This window comes from Argiope bruennichi, chromosome 5, assembly GCF_947563725.1.
Source record: "Argiope bruennichi chromosome 5, qqArgBrue1.1, whole genome shotgun sequence".
Lineage (NCBI taxonomy): Eukaryota > Metazoa > Arthropoda > Arachnida > Araneae > Araneidae > Argiope > Argiope bruennichi.
In genome coordinates, this window is record NC_079155.1 from 61,193,675 (window position 1) to 61,212,822 (window position 19,148).

The 19,148-nt window shown below is 28.1% G+C and overlaps 1 protein-coding gene across 2 annotated transcripts in view; it reads right to left on the reverse strand.

The window, feature by feature from the left end:
* Nucleotides 1–16,049, reverse strand: part of LOC129969525 (prostaglandin reductase 3-like) — a 30,304-nt gene extending 14,255 nt beyond the window's left edge. The window contains exons 1-6 of one of the 2 annotated variants that reach the window (XM_056084134.1): nucleotides 15,978–16,049; nucleotides 9,172–9,310; nucleotides 5,879–5,966; nucleotides 4,882–4,986; nucleotides 2,317–2,415; nucleotides 791–859 (exon numbers count right to left, since the gene is read on the reverse strand). In XM_056084134.1, coding sequence (XP_055940109.1) covers nucleotides 791–859; nucleotides 2,317–2,415; nucleotides 4,882–4,986; nucleotides 5,879–5,966; nucleotides 9,172–9,302 — 492 coding nt within the window. In that variant the 5' untranslated portion in view covers nucleotides 9,303–9,310; nucleotides 15,978–16,049. Of the gene's footprint in view, nucleotides 1–790; nucleotides 860–2,316; nucleotides 2,416–4,881; nucleotides 4,987–5,878; nucleotides 5,967–9,171; nucleotides 9,311–14,304; nucleotides 14,511–15,977 lie in introns of those variants that run through there. The other variant, XM_056084133.1, reaches the window with a different exon arrangement.
* Between the last annotated feature and the right edge of the window lie 3,099 nt (nucleotides 16,050–19,148).

Genomic DNA, 19,148 nt, shown 5'->3' on the forward strand with positions numbered 1-19,148 from the left:
TTCCAACTGGATGGATCGTGAAACTTCTCGAACTTTCCAGTATGATCCATTTTGTCGCCAAAGTCGCCAAATTTATCACCAAGTCGCCAAATGGTCACCAAGCTCAGCACGCACAGGACAGATCGTACATCCTGTCTTTCTTACGATGACACTAGTCGTATTGGAAAACAAAATTACAGGTTTGTAACAGTATCATCTAACCGCAGTGCAAAATTATAAAGTATATCCCCCAAGAACTCTCATGTTGCTTCAAAATAGGAAGTACATGTAACGAAATTAAATCAGAATCCATTATTTATCATTCAATTGATTACAACGCAGTGGACTGAATTTGATTCAATTTCATTTAACGAATTACATATATTTAACTAGAGTAAAAATATTTAATTCTTTAAAATAGAAGTTTGTTTCTGATAGCATAAAAACACCCTACTCATCATAGTTGAAAACATTCCTTCTTGATTTATTCATCAAAAAATGTATTTTTGCATTGACAAGCAAGTGGCCATATAAATAGCAACTGAAAATACTATATCAACATTGTTTGTAACTGTATTGATGGTTTCCTTTTGTTAAATTTGATAGAGCATTAACTTAGATATAACTTTACCACAAATATATATATATATATATATATATATATATATATATATATATATATATATATATATATATATATATATATATATATAGATGAAACACTAGCCACTGAATAACTTGGAATAAAGTGCCTTAATTCAACATGAGAAGGAATAAATTTGGAACAATAATATTTTAAAATAATACTTACTGCAATATGACCAGTACCACCCGCAGCTGCAGTAATAAGCACCGTTTCTCCAGATGTAATTCGAGCAGCCTATAAAATGGAAAAAAAATTCAACAACAACAAGTTTTTTTAACTCTAAAATGATAGCAAAAGTCTTATCCTAAAAAAAATTGGTCTCTTTCTATGGAGAAACAAAAAAAACAAAAAAATTATACAGAAGTCTTAAAATAAGTAGACCATACTACTCAGTGTTCTACAGAAAAACAAAGCAACTATGTCACTGCAACTTAGCACAATATGTGTTAGATGACCGTTTTTATTTGCGGTGAACTTGAGGACTTGAAATATAATTTGCAGAACTTGAGAAATATAACATTTAAAGTTGTCTATCCGAATTCTTTAGAATATAAATGTAGAATTTTAATCAAAGAAAATACAGAACCTGAAGATACAAATAAAAATTTTGTTTAACAAACTACATTGCAATATTTAAACATTGTAAAAAATTATATAAAATGTTTCAAAAACATTTTAATATTTAATGTAATTAATTTTAAAAATCAGCATTTTTTTTTTCAAATTGGGAGATAAAATAAAAAAATAAAAAACATCCCAAATTAATTGGGATGTTTTGTCATAATAGTATTAACTAAATTTTGTGTTTTGTACAAATAATAATGCAAAAAATAATTAATAAGCATTTTACAAAAAGTTCTATTTTTTTATATTTCTGTTTTCGCATCTAGTGAGTATATTTTAATTTGCAAATAAAAAACATAGAATTTGGATATTTAAAACAAATATAAATCAGTAAGAATTGTCTACCAAAACTTTCTCGCCTACTCTCTAATAAATTTATCATGCCACAGAGCGTCTTGCATGGTACTGGCGTACAATAGTTATGAAATATTAACTTTTGGCGTGAATTTAGGAATTTTACTGAATCTATCGTGTTGGCGAGTTTTTTGGTATTAATCCTTCGCCATTCATTAAAATAATCCAAAAACTGAATTTGTGTTTTAGGCACATTTTTCCCAACCTATTGAAACCAACGTTTTACATAGAACTACGAGTGCAGTCAGAAAATACCAAATAGATATATTTAAGTCATTGCATTTTTGAATCATCGCGTTTACATATTTCTGAAAGAACAGACGAAAAGACAGTCAACAAACGTCGTTGGGTTTGGCTCAAAATATGACAGGTGTCTATTTTAGCTATCTAGTCTCTTCGTTTTCCAATTATAGTGTTAACATATATTCGAACTGCCGGATTTCCTCTGAACAGATTTTACTCAACATTTGATGAAAATCTACAAATGTGGTGTACAGACAATATATCAAATTTCGACCGCCTAGCTCAATGCGCTTTTGAGTTATCTTTGTCGCATATAGGCAGATGGATGGATTGATATTTTCCAAAAATAAGTTTTTCGAATTCAGAGAGGTCAAAAAGCGTGGAAACTCGTCAAAATCTCGCATTCGAATTTTTTGACGATTACTATATTTTCTTTATACTACGTATACAAAAAAGTAAAATGCACTTACTCTGTCTAAACCCTTTGCAGCTGTCTGACCTGCTACCAATAATGCCAAATAATCAGGAATAGTTTTAGGAATGGGAAGAACCTCTTGCGCAGGCAGACACTAAACAAAAATGTAAAAACAAATAATGTAATTCAAATTAATCTCATAAACAGCAATTAAAGTATGAAAATGTATTTAAATAAAGTATTTCTCTTGCAAGATTGGATCTATTTCCTGTCTATCCATAATTCAATTTCTTACGATATTTTTTATGAAAACAAGTATTAATACATCAAGGTTTTTCTCCTGGAATTATTATACCGAAATCAACTCTTAATAATCAATTATTTGATTTCATTTTTACCATCATTAATTCCCTGACAGAAAGCTTATATCAATAAAAAAAATAAGTATTATTAAGCATTTTTACAATCTATACACGCTGTTGCAATTAGATTCATTGACGAGAATTTATCGAGATATAATTCTACTTCTGAAACCAAAAATATCTTAAATCGTTTGTTTAAACGTTTTCTTTAAAGATATTTAGTTTATCATATCCAATAAAACATATAAATTTATAATAGCTGATAAAGCTCGTAAATTAGCAAAAAAAAGTAAGTCATCTTATTAGTACTATTTATTGTTTTAAACGAATTTGTTTTTGTTTTTTTACAAATAATTTCTTGTTTTACACGTTATTTCTTAAATAAATTATCAGTTGTTGGTTATCAAACTTTTTATGTTTCCTTGCCACTCAACTTATACTCTAAAGAAAGAGAAAGAGTTTATTTTTAAAAAATATATTTAAAAAAAAGAAAATTAACGTCGACGAATTTCGTATTGTCAGGAAATATTTTATTCTGTTCTTTATGAGTGGGAAGCTTTCCGTGATGGGCCAGCTTTTCACAGGCGTTGCCATTTCATTCTGTGAAAGTTTGGCGAATCTTACCTCTCCACATCAGTAAAATGCACAAAAAAATATAACAATGATTGATGAGAACACAGAATTTTCCTAAACAAGAAATTATAACAACTATTTTTTTTTTGTTTGTTTTAGAATCTTTCATCTTTTTAGTTATTTCTTACTTTGCTTATTTACATTATTTAATTCCTATCTTTTTTATATCATTACTCCTATATAATTATATTGTATTATTATTTTAGATACTTGAATAGAAGATTCAGACAAATAAAAAAAAGCCTGCAAGGAATATAACGGATTACCAAAATTGCTTAAGGTATCCGAACACTTTCGGAGCACTTTTTTAGAAAAACATGGTGTAGGCATACTTAAACCCTATTTCTAGGCTTAAGACTATTCAAGATTAGCAATAGCATGTCAATATTTGAAATAAACATTAATAATTTTTTGAAAATTGGTATTTAATAGCATAAATTTAAGTAAATTATTTTTAAAACTTCAAATTGGCAACACCAAAAACTATTACTCTCATCCGAACAAAGCTTATTACAAAATAAATTACATAGTTTTCTCTGGGGTATGAAATACAAGCTTAGGGTTATAATAATAAATAAAAATTTTAGAGCCAATTGAATATTTATCGCGAAATTTTTAGTAAATTTATGACGTTATTATTCAAATTAAAGGCTGTAAATTAAAAAAAATACTCACACAATTAGAATTTTTTAATTCATTCCCTAGAAAATAGTGCAAAGATAAAGTCCACCAAATTTCATAGTAATATAATAATTATCTTTTGTGTAATTTGATTTGAAGTGAGCAAAAAATAAGAAAAAAATCAGTTTTGAGAAAAACCCATTTAAAATATACGCTAACATGTTTTAATAATAAATTACGTGTGTACATACTTAAAATTCACCACATTTATAGGTTAAACGTTTTTTCTTTTCATCAGCTTTTAATAAATTTCCTTTTATAATCATTTTTTTCTGGCGATTTTTGCATTTGGCAGTGAATGCCTCCTAGATTTATTTATTCTGTCTTTGTCGAGCTCAGAAAATGCTCTAACTACATTTGCACTAGGATACACTCTAACAACCTGAAGGATATATAGTAATCCTATAAAACGTTCTTTAAAATGCATTACAAACATAAATGCCTCTAATCTGTGGGTTCGGAGTTCAACAAAGACATCTTTAAGTACAAATTTCTACAAAACACCGTTGAAACTCTCATTGGCATTTTGCATTTTTCCATGCAAAACATTTTCCGTATTTAAAGCGAAATTTGTGCTTATTCAAATTTTTAACATGTTTCTGGCCCTTTAAATCGGTGCTTCCGGTTATTTAAATGTCCACTTCCGGTTTGCCGATCATTGCGAAAATATTAAAAGCTTGGCTTTTAATTAACGTAGAGACAGAAGTAAACCTGTTTGGGATAGCTTAAAATTCGTAACTTTTTAAAATAAAACTTCTTATTCACTATACAATTTGATGTTTAATAAATAGTCTGCATTATAAGGTTAAGGGTAACAAAAGGAAAGTAATGTTTTTTTATTATTGAATGTAATTTGAAGAAAATAGTGTCGCATATAGTATATAATTCTGTTAATTTGAATTTGAAGGACAGAGAGGAAAATATAAGCATAGTTTCATACATACCACATATTCAGCATAAGCATTACATCGAACATCCATGTACGCTACACTTTGTCCAACTTTAAAATTTTCAACAGTTTCTCCAATTTCCACTATTTCACCAACACCCTAAAATAAAGGTGAAACTTTCTTTCAAAGACAAAGTTGAAGATCATTCGATTTCATAGTATGATCTCTATATGTTTGAAAATAAGATTCTTTTTACCTCTACATAAATAAAATCGAAAGTACTGAATTGGCTTACGTTAACGTTTTTACGATACAGTCAATTCATATTCAAGCAATACATCTAAAATTTGGCCGGCCAATTCAATTTTTAAATTCTGAATTGATTCCTTTCTTCGAAAGCTGAATAGAAGAGAGTGAATGAACGAGAGAAATGATTTGAAGTATATTAAGGAAGCAATCAAGCATGTTAATTATCTTCAGCAAACAACGGATCATTTGACTATTAATTGAAAAGACTTCAATTTTCTTTTGGTTTTAGCTTACAGCTTCTTCGTTCAAAATTTAATAGAAATCTACAAATGTGTTGTTAAGTCCATATACGAAATTCCACCGGATTAATTCAAAGCGTTTTTAAGTTATCACAATAGAAGACGAACAGAGTCAAATCAATTTTGTCAAATTATTGGTAATTAGTTATTTGTTAGAGAATGCCAATTTCCAAATGCCCTGATTTAATGACATTTAGTAGTTTTTGAGGATGACTTCCTAAACTTATACTGACACTATCTTTTAATATAAAAATATGGGATTGTCCCTTTAATAAAATAAAATTCTAATTTTTGGTAATCGCATAAAAGCCATAAATGCCACGAGTTTTTAAATTGTGAAAATTAACCCTGGTAAAGAAAAAAATTTTAATATTTTTAAAAACATTTTCTAAATAGTTTTAACGTTTTGTGGCTTTCATAAATATCCAGTTTTTACCTTAAAAAGCAAAAAATGTTTTATTATTAATAATAATATTTATAAAACAGGTAAACAATTTTTTTACCTCAAATCCAACGCCAAATGGCACTTTGGCACTAACTAAATATCGACCTTTCGTCAAATTAACATCTGTTGCATTAATGCCAACATATCTAAAATGTAGAAGAAATTTTTGATTATTACATGACCGATGTTATAATTAATTCTTAATGCGTTTGATTACGTTCGTATATGTAACATTAAATATACCTGGTAGAATAACTAAATGAAAGAATTATTGATTTGACAAATGCAATGATTGGACATCGTCATGCTCAATATTATCAAAGTCATTAAAAAAAGAATGAGAATGGTCTACTGGAAACATTCTTTTATACTTTCAAGTAGAGGTATTGTACTCCTGTCCGTCTCACAAAATTGTTGGAGATCGCTTAAAAACCATCAATGCCACGAGTTCTCAAAAATTTATTGGTAGGAACCCGTATATAAGAGTTTTGTGCATCATAATATTGCCAAAATGCAGGAAAAATTCGTACGATTTTAAAATTGGTGTCATTAAAAAGATATTTTTTTAAATTTTGAAACGGTGTAAAATTTTCTTAGTGTAAGAATATTTTCTGAAATTATAACGAAATAACACCAAATTTCAAATAAATTTTTAAATAAACTCTATTTAAAATATTAAAAAAAAAAGTTGCTTCTATGTGAAACTTCGCATTTTCCAATGTATATGTACGGTAAATTTGGTAGTTGCAGGCCAAATGATATAACAGCTCCACATACACATTCATCTTTATTAGCAGTCGGTATTATGATCTTAAATGAATGTAGTAGGTATTATGATCTTAAATGAATGTAGTAGGTATTATGATCTTAAATGAATGTAGTAGGTATTATGATCTTAAATGAATGTAGTAGGTATTATGATCTTAAATGAATGTAGTAGGTATTATGATCTTAAATGAATGTAGTAGGTATTATGATCATAAATGAATGTAGTACATTATGATCTTAAATGAATGTAGTAGTTACTATGATCTTAAATGAATGTAGTAGTTATTATGATCTTAAATTAATGTAGTAGGTATTATGATCTTAAATGAATGTAGTAGTTATTATGATCTTAAATGAATGTAGTAGTTATTATGATCTTAAATGAATGTAGTAGGTATTATGATCTTAAATGAATGTAGTAGGTATTATGATCATTCTACATTTTTACTATAATGTAAATATTTTTGAGCTGTTCATCTCACAAACAAAATGCATTCATCAGTCTAATTCCCGGTTTATAAAAATCGGTTTATTTCTAGTTTACAAGGGCCGCGGTGGCCTGGTGGTAAGGTCTCGGTTTCGAAACCGGAGGGTTTCAGGTTCGAGACCCGATTCCACCGAAGAACCGTCGTGTAAGGAGGTCAGTTGCACGCTAAATCCGTCCTGACCAAACGTCCTCCCGCTGGTGTGGTGTGGGAGAGGAGGGTGCCAGCTCAGGTGTCGTCCTCGTCATCTGATTGCGGTTCAAAATTACGAGGTCCGTCCCAAAAATAGCCCTAGTGTTGCTTCAAACGGGACGTTAATATAACTAAACTAAACTAAACTTCTAGTTTACAAAAGCAATGGTTTGCACACTGCGTGAAAATGAAGACAAAATAATATACGATATATATGTATCTCTAAAATTATTACTTATATTATAGTATATCGATAAAAAAAAGTCCGCTGGTAATTTAAAAGAGTGTATAAGGTTATTGTTACGATGTTTCTTTTTGTAATTAACTTAAAATTATAAATTAACACTTTTGAAATGGCACTTTATGAAATCTAAAATTAATAAAACACTTAAATATTTGATTTGAAAATATATAAAATTTCGGATGAACTAGATTTTATTTTATTTTTTCTTTTATAAATATTTTGACAAAAAAAATCTTTGCATTACAATACTTATATAATAATTCTACAGATATATTTTTATAGATTGAAATGTATATTTTAATTTGGTATCGTCATATTTTAGTAAAAAAATAGATTAATAGGCTTTATATGTCATTAATCACTTTTGATAAATTTAACCATATTACGTATTAAGAAAATCGAGTACCGCATAGCAACAGCTTTAATAACCCATAGTAACAATTCTGAAAATTCTGAAAACTGACTAAAACACAAATAAACTATCGCAATTCACTTTAAAAAAATTTTTTTTAAGTCATTGCATGACCGGATGCCATCAATTAATTTTTTTATATATCTCAACAATTTGTAATCATCCCGTAATGTTGCGAAAAAATAAATTATATTGCATTTTTTTTCGGACCATTTTTTTATAATTTTAACGAGTATCAATTTCGGAAGTAAAAAGAAAAGCGTTCATTTCGCCTTTTAAATCAAATTTGAAAATGAAAGGACATTGGTGCAAAAATAGATTCAGTTTTGTACCGAATCATCATCATATTACTGGATATATAAGAAATTCAAATTCTTCAATTCGATATAATGTTTCTGACAGCGATTCTATAACAGAATGAAGCGATTCAAACCAGTGGTGTGCAGATCTGGATGAAAGGAAGGGAGTATAGAAGCTTCAAGTGTCATTCTTGGGGACGAGAGAATTCCATAAACAAAACGTTAAGCGCTTTTCACACTTTTTAAAGTTACATATGATGGAAAAATAAACTAATGCTATGCCCCAGGCACCATTTACTCTTTCTAAACTATTGATCACAACTCGAGTGAAATAATCATATTACGTCCCGAGCATCATTTATTCTTTCCAAACAATTGATGATGACTGGGGCAAAATAATCATACTATGCCCTGGGCACAATTTACTCTTTTTAAATAATTGATGATGACTGGGGCGAAATAATCGTATTATGCCCCGGCCACCGTTTACTTTTTCTAAAGTATTGATGACGACTGAAGTGAAATAATCATATTATATCTCGGACACCATTTATTCTTTCTAAAGTATTGATGAAAACTGTTGTGAAATAATCGTATTATTCCACGGGCACCATTTAATCTTTTTACACTACTGTTTCGAATTTCCCAACACTTTTCTTTTAAGAATCAGAACTAAAAAAATGATTGTCATACCACTGATCTCCATATAGCTGCTCCAGCCAAAGACAAAGGAAGTATAAAAGAAGGGAATTGACAGATATGCGGTAGAAGTGACAGATAACGATGGGTATATTGGTGCGAGCTTCGCAAGGAACACCGAAATACGAGTTTTAAATTTGAATTTTAATTGCAATATGGAAATTTATTATTCGATAAATACTATAAACTCGTGCCACCGAGTTAAGTATAATCACTCATGTCATGATATGGTACGGTGCTATTTTGACTTACTTGTTTTTAACGCATACTTCTCCCTTTTTTGGATGGCACATGTCGACAGTCTCAATCGAAACAGCCTCCCGAAAGTTCGAAGTCAATTTCTGCACCATTAGCTTTTTAAAGGTTTTTGGTTTGGATGCCATTATGAAGACTGCAATAGAAAATCATACAATGTTGCATGAATCGCAAACAATTTAATAAAAATTTTAAAAATTCTAAGTATTCTGAAAATGTTACTGTAAATAAAACTTATTGAGACAAAAAAATTTGTATAATACCGAAATATTCTCAACTCATTATAATGGATCCAAATCATGTTCACGTAATAAATCCATCAAGCATCTTGTATTTGCTACTTCACATTCTTAGTATCATAACTAACTCAGAGTAAGACAATGTATAGTTAGTATGTATAATTAGTATGTACAATGTATAATTTGTATCATACCGAAATATTCTCAACTCATTATAATGGATCCAAATCATGTTCACGTAATAAATCCATCAAGCATCTTGTATTTGCTACTTCACATTCTTAGTATCATAACTAACTCAGAGAAAGACAATGTATAGTTAGATGCTACAAAAAGAAAGCTACATAGCCTCGGTGAAGTGCATTAGCTACTTCAGACTTGTAGTATGTAACTAACATTGAATAAGTTAATGTATATTTAATGATACATGGTGAAAGCTATTTCCCGTTTATGAAGTGCATTAGCTATTTCAAATTTGTAATATCATAACAAACACAGAATGAGACTATGTATAGTTAGATGCTACTCGAGTTACATTTACCGGGTGAAAGCGATATCACATTAATCAGTTCCATTACAATGGCAGTTAAAAATGCCAAGGTAAGTCACATATTTTTATCATAAATGCATATAATGTTATGGTACTAATTATAGTAAAAATGCCAAATCCAAATACTAATTCGGGCCAAATAAACAAATTCACTTCATTCATTATCTGTCAAAAAGCGAAATTAAACTTCACAGAATCAAATTGTGAAACAAATAAAACAAAAGCTTTTTGTTTTCTTAACAATTGGCATCTCTTGTCAGAAAAAGTCTTTATTTCTTTGAGAAAAAATAATTCGTATCTGCCGTGATTAAGTATCAAACGCAATTTCCAAACAACACGTTCTAAAAGATTATATAACAACAGGTTATAATAACAAAATGATCTCAAAATTTCGTAGGAGCATTATTTCCTACCTAAAGTGTAATTTACTTATAATAATTATCTTTAAAATTTGCTTGATAAATATTAGTTTGTATTATCTCAAAATTTAGGCTGTAAATATTTGTTCAATATAAAATTCCAGTAATACTGAGTGATGAATTCAAATCAGAGGCACACTGGTCTGTATTTTCCCTCCAGTCGCATACGATAAATTGCAGATTTTATATCAGCCAAGAAAATCGAAGAAAATAATCTCTTCTACAAACAAACCTTGTTTCAAATTTATCTTTAAGGGTAAGGTTTGACACCCATTTGCAGTCTTTATCAAAAGGATCGTTATGGTCATTATCTACCAATTAATCCCTATTCAATGTGTCATAAGTAATAATTGAACTGCCAGCCTTTTCATGTCAGCTTTACATTTTTTTTTTGTAAGATAGATTGAAATGGAAAATAAAACAAATGAAAATTAGAAGAAACTCACTCAAATTTATAGCGTATAGCGCTAGAGTGATTTTTTGGCTGTCGTCTTTTTCTCACTCCTTTTAAAGTACAATAAAATAAAAATACATCAATATCCGGTACTTAAAGTCTGTGTATTTTCAATAGGCGGTTCAAGGTCACATTTTCTACCTCGTTATTGGTTGTCTGGTTCCAGTAACGCGGTAGAAAATTTGACCTTGAATCGCCTATAGAAAATAACAGACTATAATTAGTTGTCAATATAAAAGTAAGACACATTTGAAGAAATTATTTAAATCCGAAATTAGTTTGTGTAATGAATATAAATAAATGAAAAGGAGTGCAGGCTTCGGTTGGTGCACACAATTTTATGTCCATCGTATTCTCTTTTGATGAGTAGGCAATAACTTGCCCCTAGGAAAGGCCTAAAGTCATGGATAGAAAGAAGAAAGTGAAAATAGAGGCGAAGAATTGTAAACTTTCGTAAAATTTATCGAGCGACACAAACAACACGTGATGCTATGGAACTTCAATGTAACGATATTTAAGACTCTAAAAACAATCTTGTAAGCAAACATATATTCAATATTATATATCATTAAAATAAGAAATGCTTCGCTTTTAAGCAATAATATTTATAGACATTTCAAAATATTATTTAATTTTTGCTCTGAAATATAAAAGTGAGTGCTTTAATTTTAAATATTCCATTCCATTTGCTATAGTATTAATTTAAATGTAGATTGAAAATTACAACCAACGAACTCCGCATGCTATGATTTTTACTGGAAGTATCATATAGCATAATAGACAAAAACAAATAATCAATTATCCGGAAATATCCCCGTCGGCTTGCTCATTTCAAAAGTTCCCTATCAGTGGTTAATTCTTGCTTTCCTAATGTGTATAGGGGAGATCGAGTTATGTCCACTTCAATGCCAATGCCTACCTCTTAAAAGAGAAGTTTTACAATGGCTGGAGATGATCATCAGGATTCAACTTCAGTTCCTACTTCTAAGCTGTCGCTACGAAGGTCATTCAATTACGCCGAGTGATTAGACGCAAGTAACTCAGATATGGTTATCTAGAGGGTTTTTTTACTTGACGTCGACAAGACCTTCGGACAGAGACGGCAGCAGATATTGCCGAAGGGGAGGCAAGACAAATCCGACAGGGGGTCAAGTCCAATATCTCTCATTTGGATTCAAAATAACTCATAATAATTAATTTTACACTTAATTAAAGAAAATCAAGTATTATTTAGCTTCTTTTTTATTCAGAGGTTGATGCTTTCTTTCATTGTTAAAAATTTGCAAAGGTATTTGTAAAAAAATGTTGTTTCCAGTTTCTTTTAATGACCGTCAAAAGATCGCTAATATTTGAGTCTACTTTTTATGAGACTCTTGAGATTTAATTGCGCTATCTAATTTTAGAAATAATATGGCTATATTTTATTTTAGGTTGCAGTATTTTAATAAGAACATAGATTGCGCCAGAATGGCATGTTAGTCTAAATGAACAAATGCATGCTCTTATCGTGGAAGCTATATAAAATGAATGTTGAGAGAAAAAGTTTTATAAAAGAAACTTATAGAAATCCAAATAAATAAAAAATATTCGATGTGCTCACCAAAAACTGATTTTTCAGTGTAATTTCCTACCTAAAATATTTGTTAAATCAGAATTATAGCAACGAGCAGGAATTCAGATGTGCTTCCAATCCGAGGAGAATGAGTGTGCAACAAAAGCGTAAAAAATTACATTTAATACTACAAAAATTTACTATAGTTCTGCCACGATCAATATAGAATGCGGAAAAGATACAATGATGTTGTTTCTTAAGAAGGGTGGAGAAAATATTTTGTAAATTAACATTAGATCCCCCATGTATTTATTTTTCAATATAAATTTAGACTTTAAAAACTAATGTACTTTATTAAGAAACAATTAGATCTTGAATATGAATTCCCTTATCTTCATTTTTGGGCATGCTTTCTTATGGTTAATTATTTTTTTTAATCAAAGTTATTGCCAGCTAATATTCCTCTCAAAAAGTGAGTTTTATCCTCCTCAGTTGCATGCAATGATTTTTCTTACCCCCTTCGTATACAATGAGGAGTCTGATTCGCTATGGAATTACTAAATTTCTAACTTTATTTCTGCAATCAAGGGAAAGTATTAAATAATTTAAAAGGCAAAAATCACTTGAAAACGCATCATTACCTCAAATGTCCTTTTATTATTCTAGGGATTAAAATAATAATAATTATCCCAAATAAGATCTGCCATCTTATTAGGAAAGTAAGTAATTTCGAATGTCTAGGAGTTAATGTGTTATATATGAATATTCTATGAATAACTATTTTAATCATCCTTCTATCAAGAAATCTTTATATAAAGTCTATTAAAAATTTAGAAGCATCTGAATTTATATAGTTTTTGCAGCGAATAGTAATTGAAAGAAAAAAAATGAAAACGATACGTTTCTACGAAAAAATGAAAACGATTACATAGTCATAATTTTGAATGCAGAGTTTGAATAATTTAGGTAGTAATTTATTTAACAAATTTATTACAAACTTGGTGAAACTCTTTTAGTGTAGCTAAAAAGTTACTATACCACATATATTTATTTATTGTTTTCAGTTGTAGTCGGTAATACTTCTTTAGTGCAATAATTGTAGCCTGATATTGTCCACATAGCTAACGATGATATGTTTTTAGGTCTTCCGCCATTAAAATCCAGTATTTGAAGCAACGTTTTAGTTTAGTTTCTGTTTCTGATTAACTGTTTCATAAATCAAATTTTTTTCAAAGTCATTTGAACAATCATATGGGAGAACATAATAAATTCACTGAGATAAAGAAATGCAGCAAAGTATTAATTGCTTGAAAAAAATGCAAAATCTCTATGACTCTGAATTAAAATACTAGAACAAGATACAAATTACTTCTGGCGTTTATTACCGTGACTATCAAGTGGATTAATTCAGTTTATTGTAAATTAATTAAGAGATTAATTAACTTAATGTAATTGGAGGCAGCAACCTTTTCCCAAGGGAATCGTAATGAAATTTTTTTAAAAATAAATTGTTATAAAATATTAATCAAGAATAACAGAAATAGATAGACAATAGATAATAATAGAAATCAATCAAGAATAATATTAAAATAAGCTACAATAAAGAAACGTTATTTTTCAAAATTAATAATCAGCTTTCCAAAAATAAAATCTTAAAATATTCTAATTAATCTTTAGATTATAAAAAATATACAATTACATCATACAATAAAGAATCATATACGCCTCTTTTTAGAAATATAAAATCGTTTGGTCTTTTCTGAAAGAAAGCTATGTAAATATATTTCCTTGAAGAGAGTTAATGCTCTCATTATTGAAGAAAATTAATATATAATACAAAAAATCCATTTTATAGTTTCAATGTTCCGTAAATGGATGAATTAACATAAAAAATAAAGAAGCAAGGAGTTACGAACCTTTTAGTGAACTTTTCAGAACAAAGTAACTGATACAAGTTATCGAAAAAGGAATATTTAAAGTGTCATTTTCTCCTTTTATCAATCATGCATTTCAGAAGGAAAATTTGTTAAGTCATTCTTACTTCCTGCTTTATTGTAGACGTAAAATAGATAACTTTTATCATCCTTTTTTCCTTAAATTAATTGGTTTTCCACAGAACACATTAAAAAAAAAGTTGCATTAGTCATAGCATAGTAAGAACAATAAGGATAAATAAATATGTTGGTTTAAAATATCAGCATAGGAAATATGATAATGAATTTGAGTGTGACCTGTCAAATTCGTCACTAGATTTTTGAAATATTTTTGTCCACATCATAAAAGATAAAGCATTCATCAACTGGGCGTTCTGACAGTATTATCGAAGATGTGAAAGGAGCATTGAATAAACTAATCATTGTTAGTTTTAAACTTTATCATTTTTAAAACCTTCAAAATTGATACACATAAAAAAATTCATAATATGCCGACCTGGATTTATTTTTTCAGACAGAAATCATGTGATTCTATTTACTTAAGTAAAACAAAGTCATGGAGAACAACTATTTTTACACTTTTTTAATTCGTTGTTTTAACTTATTTAAGTTGAAATGCTAATCGTTTAATTTAATTTTTTTGTCTTCTTTACTTAAGGGGGAAAAAATGTTTTAAATCGTTCAGATTTTTTAAAATTAAATTTTAAAAAGTTTAAAAAAAAAGTGTGTGTGATATTATATCTGCATGTAGTTAAGATTCAAATTAAATAATTAATCACCTTTAGCAACCAACTGTTAGCCATTACATAAGTAACATTTAAGTACGCAATTTCTATCAAATTTGATTGGCTGCATCTCACCACAACAAAGAAAAGTACTATTTTAGTTCTTTGAAACAGATTTTTGTATGATTGAAATTCTAGCCTCCATATACAAATGGTTCTTTCTACAATAGTCTATATAAAAGTAGGAATTATTTAACCAATAGAGAATGAAATGTAATCTCCGGGATATATATGCCTATTAGAGACGGAAGAGTTAAACTATATTTGCAAAATATAGTTTAACTCTTGGTAAAATTAGCGAATAAAATTTACGAAATTTGTCCAGTTATTAAAGTTGGAGCTCGTGTAAAAGCAAAGAAGTTGCAATATCTCTTTAAACTGAGAGGAAAAGCGGCAGGTAACCAATGGTGACGTATTGAGACGTCATGAGATTTTAAATAAAATAAAAAATAACTATAACTGAAATCGAGAAATTCTGTTATAACTTTTTTTGTATGTAGATTGAACGGTGAAGTTGTGTTTATGAAATTTCTTTCGAAAATTGAGATGCTAATTCACGCGACCATTCATGATATATGTAGAAATCATAAAATTTCATATGAAATAAAAATTACGGAAATGGAATAAGTGGTTGGAGCTGGAGAACTGTCTCTTTGGTATTGCATTTATTTTAAAATTACATATGCTGCAACATCAAATGCAAAATTTAGATGCAATAAGAAAATAGTGATCAAAGCTACTTTTCATGCTTTTGCAAAAATTATTTTGTTAAAAAAATGCTTTTTTTTCCGTAATAAAGAATTGTTAAGTATAATTAAGGCAGATTAGTATTATTAGCACTATTAAGCATAGTTAATGAATACTACTTACATTAAAAAATTATAACGGAATCCTTAGTTTAAACTGAATTCATAAAATGGAACTCTAAAGTCAGTCTACACGTATATGCTTCATTATACTTCAAAGTCGTGTATTTTATCAATAAAAGTAATGGTAAATAGGATACGTTTATCTCAAAATAAATAGAAAATGAAAGAATTTCTATCATATTAGCTCAAGATACGGCAAGCACGGCATTTTCATGATGTTGAAAGCCAATATCGTAACACTGTTGTTCAATATTTAGTGTTAATGGATGTGGAAATAAAATCGTTTCAGAACTATTAAATAAACAGTAATATTGGAACAAATGGAATTGAATGCTAATTTTACAACCGATATAGGCATGCCAAGAATTTTTCTGGGAAAAAAAAAATTTTAACATGTGACGTAAACAAAATTATAAGCACATATTTTTTAATCATTATTTTTACTTATAATTAATTTGAAGGAAAAATTTAAAAAGATTCAACATTTAGACTGAAACATCATAACATTACAATAATTCAGAATTCATAAATTCTAAGATTCTTATTTTTTATTATTTTTAAAAATTGACTTTCAATTACAGAAAAGTTAACTTCCCACAAAAGTTGCAACACACATGCATATAATCACATTTACTAAAAATAATATTGCTGTGAAACAGACTTACACATTTTTTGAAAAATATTTATTAAACGTAGATAAAAAATTGTACGGAAACAATTTTATTTCTGTAAGATTTTGAAATCACTAAAAGATATATATTTTTTTAATTCTTAAAAAAATTATTTTTATCCATAATATATTTCAAAGTTATTGAGGAAAAACTTTAAAATTACGAGATATATTTAATTAAAAATCTAATAAAATTTTTGAAAAACTCTTTCTTAGGGACACTTATAGCCAAGATGTAATTATCCCTAATTCGGTAGCTCTAAATCCAACCATCTACCCTGTAGAGGATTGTGCTCGTGTTTTTTTTTTTTTTTTCTTTCTTTTATGTATTTCGCAATTTACAAATACTAAACCAGTTTATTAACATTATCATGTTAAATAAAAGCCGTAAATCAATCGAGATTGAGATTAATGCTGAATTTCATTAAAAAAAAATTAGAATAATAATGTCATATAAAAGCTTGTTATGATATGATTACAGTTTGCCCGGAATATTTTGCAAGAAACTTTTAGAAAAAACAGTCACAAAGCGTCAATGCCCTAACAGTTATTGCTTGTTTAACTTAAATCCAACAAGAAAAAAAAATTATAAAAAAATAGCGTGTGGCTTTTAACCTTGCTTCAAATTTGTTTTTTTACATTAACAATTAGTAATCTCTCGTGATCGATTAATTATTGTACCAATTCTCGATTAATTTTGTGTAGCCTTGTTCGGTGTATGTGTTCATTCGATATTTATGTTACTGGCAAAGTATGAAATGCCAGCATTCTATAGAAAGCCTATTCATTGTAATAATGTCGGACCGTTTTTAGGTAAAGTATAAGAATTATTACATACTTTCCGTAGGCATTGTATATAATACTTAAGCATTCTATAAAATGACAGACGCTATTTAAGCAAAGTATTAAAAAAGATCCTGATAAAACTATTTATATAAATGGCATGCATTCCGCAAAAATGCAATTTATTCTGAAAAAATAATGAACCATAAAAAATTCTCATTTGGCATTCTATAGAATGCCTAGGAAATGTGTGAAATATGAATAATTTCAAACATTGTATTCTAGTTCTAAGCATTCTACAGAATGCCTAATTTCATACTTTGTAAGCAATATTTTACTCTTTTCCAAGCTTATGTATCTATATAATTGTGTGATATGCATCTGAGTGGAAGAAAATAAATATAAAAGCAATTTATCAAATTATCTTTAAAAATTTATCTTAACATAAATCAAACCAAATTAATCTGTTATACCAGATATAGATCAATGTTTCACCTATATTACAGATTAAAGATTTACATTTTGTATATTCCAAATGACTCTTAATAATTATTAAGTTGCATTCTAATATTTTCTCGAATATTTTTGGTCATTTCAAGCAGACTATAACCTATACTAATAGCTTATATAAAAGAGATGCAACATATGCCATGAAGGCATTAAAATTTTTGGTTTGGTTTGGTTTTGGTTATATTAACGTCCCGTTTGAAGCAACACTAGGGCTATTTATAGGCATTAAAAATTTATCAGTAATGCATAATATGCAAGTTTATTCATCAAATATGAGACTTTTCCTATTTGAATGCAACAAAGCAAATTTTAAGTAAATGATGGAAAAATTGAGGTTTTTTAAAAAAGTCTAAATGTTTTACTTTTTAATTTAAAAATTCAGTAAATAACAGAATTTTAAACCATAATTCAGTTGACATCCTCCATAGAACCTTATATAATATTTATAAACAAATTTAATTTTTCTTTCAACTCTGTTGTTCTAAAAGAATTTTTTTTAAAGTATTTTTAGTAATTTGTAAAACTTACTAAGAAATGAAAAGTAAATTATATTCAGTGAAATCACTAAATATAATTAAATTCCTAAATATAATTTTAAATGGCATTCTTTGAAAAGCAAATGCTTTGAAAGGAAGGGAGAAAAAACTTTTTAGAATAGAGAAATTTCAATACAGAGAAATACATATAATAAATGCTTCATTATCTAATGAAAAACAATTACATGTTAATTGTTTAGGGTTAAATGATCATTTAAAAGAATCATACAAAAGATATTTTTTTAAAATATAAAAATAATGAATTTTTTAAATTGATGTCATGCTTATTGAAATTTTATTTTTTAAAACATTTTGAAGCTAAGCTCAAAATAAAAATATAGCTCTAAATTAAGATTAAAAAAAAAAAAAAAAAGGTAAGAGAAGTATTAAGCAAGAGCTAAAAGTATATGACATATTGCAAAGCATTTATTGCTTTTTAGTAAACGATTTTTGGTCTTGCAAGAATTTCTTTTATGATAAAAATTTTTTTAAGGTTCTTATTTTTTTTTTTTTTTTAGTCTTTGTGAATAAAATAATCATCTTTTGATGGCAATATATTTAAGTACATATAATTTTTATTTCTACATATTGAATTGTATTTCATAAAGAGTAATTTCTTTTACTAATGAATCAAGAATCCTAAACAATACACAGATTGTCAATATAAGAAGGT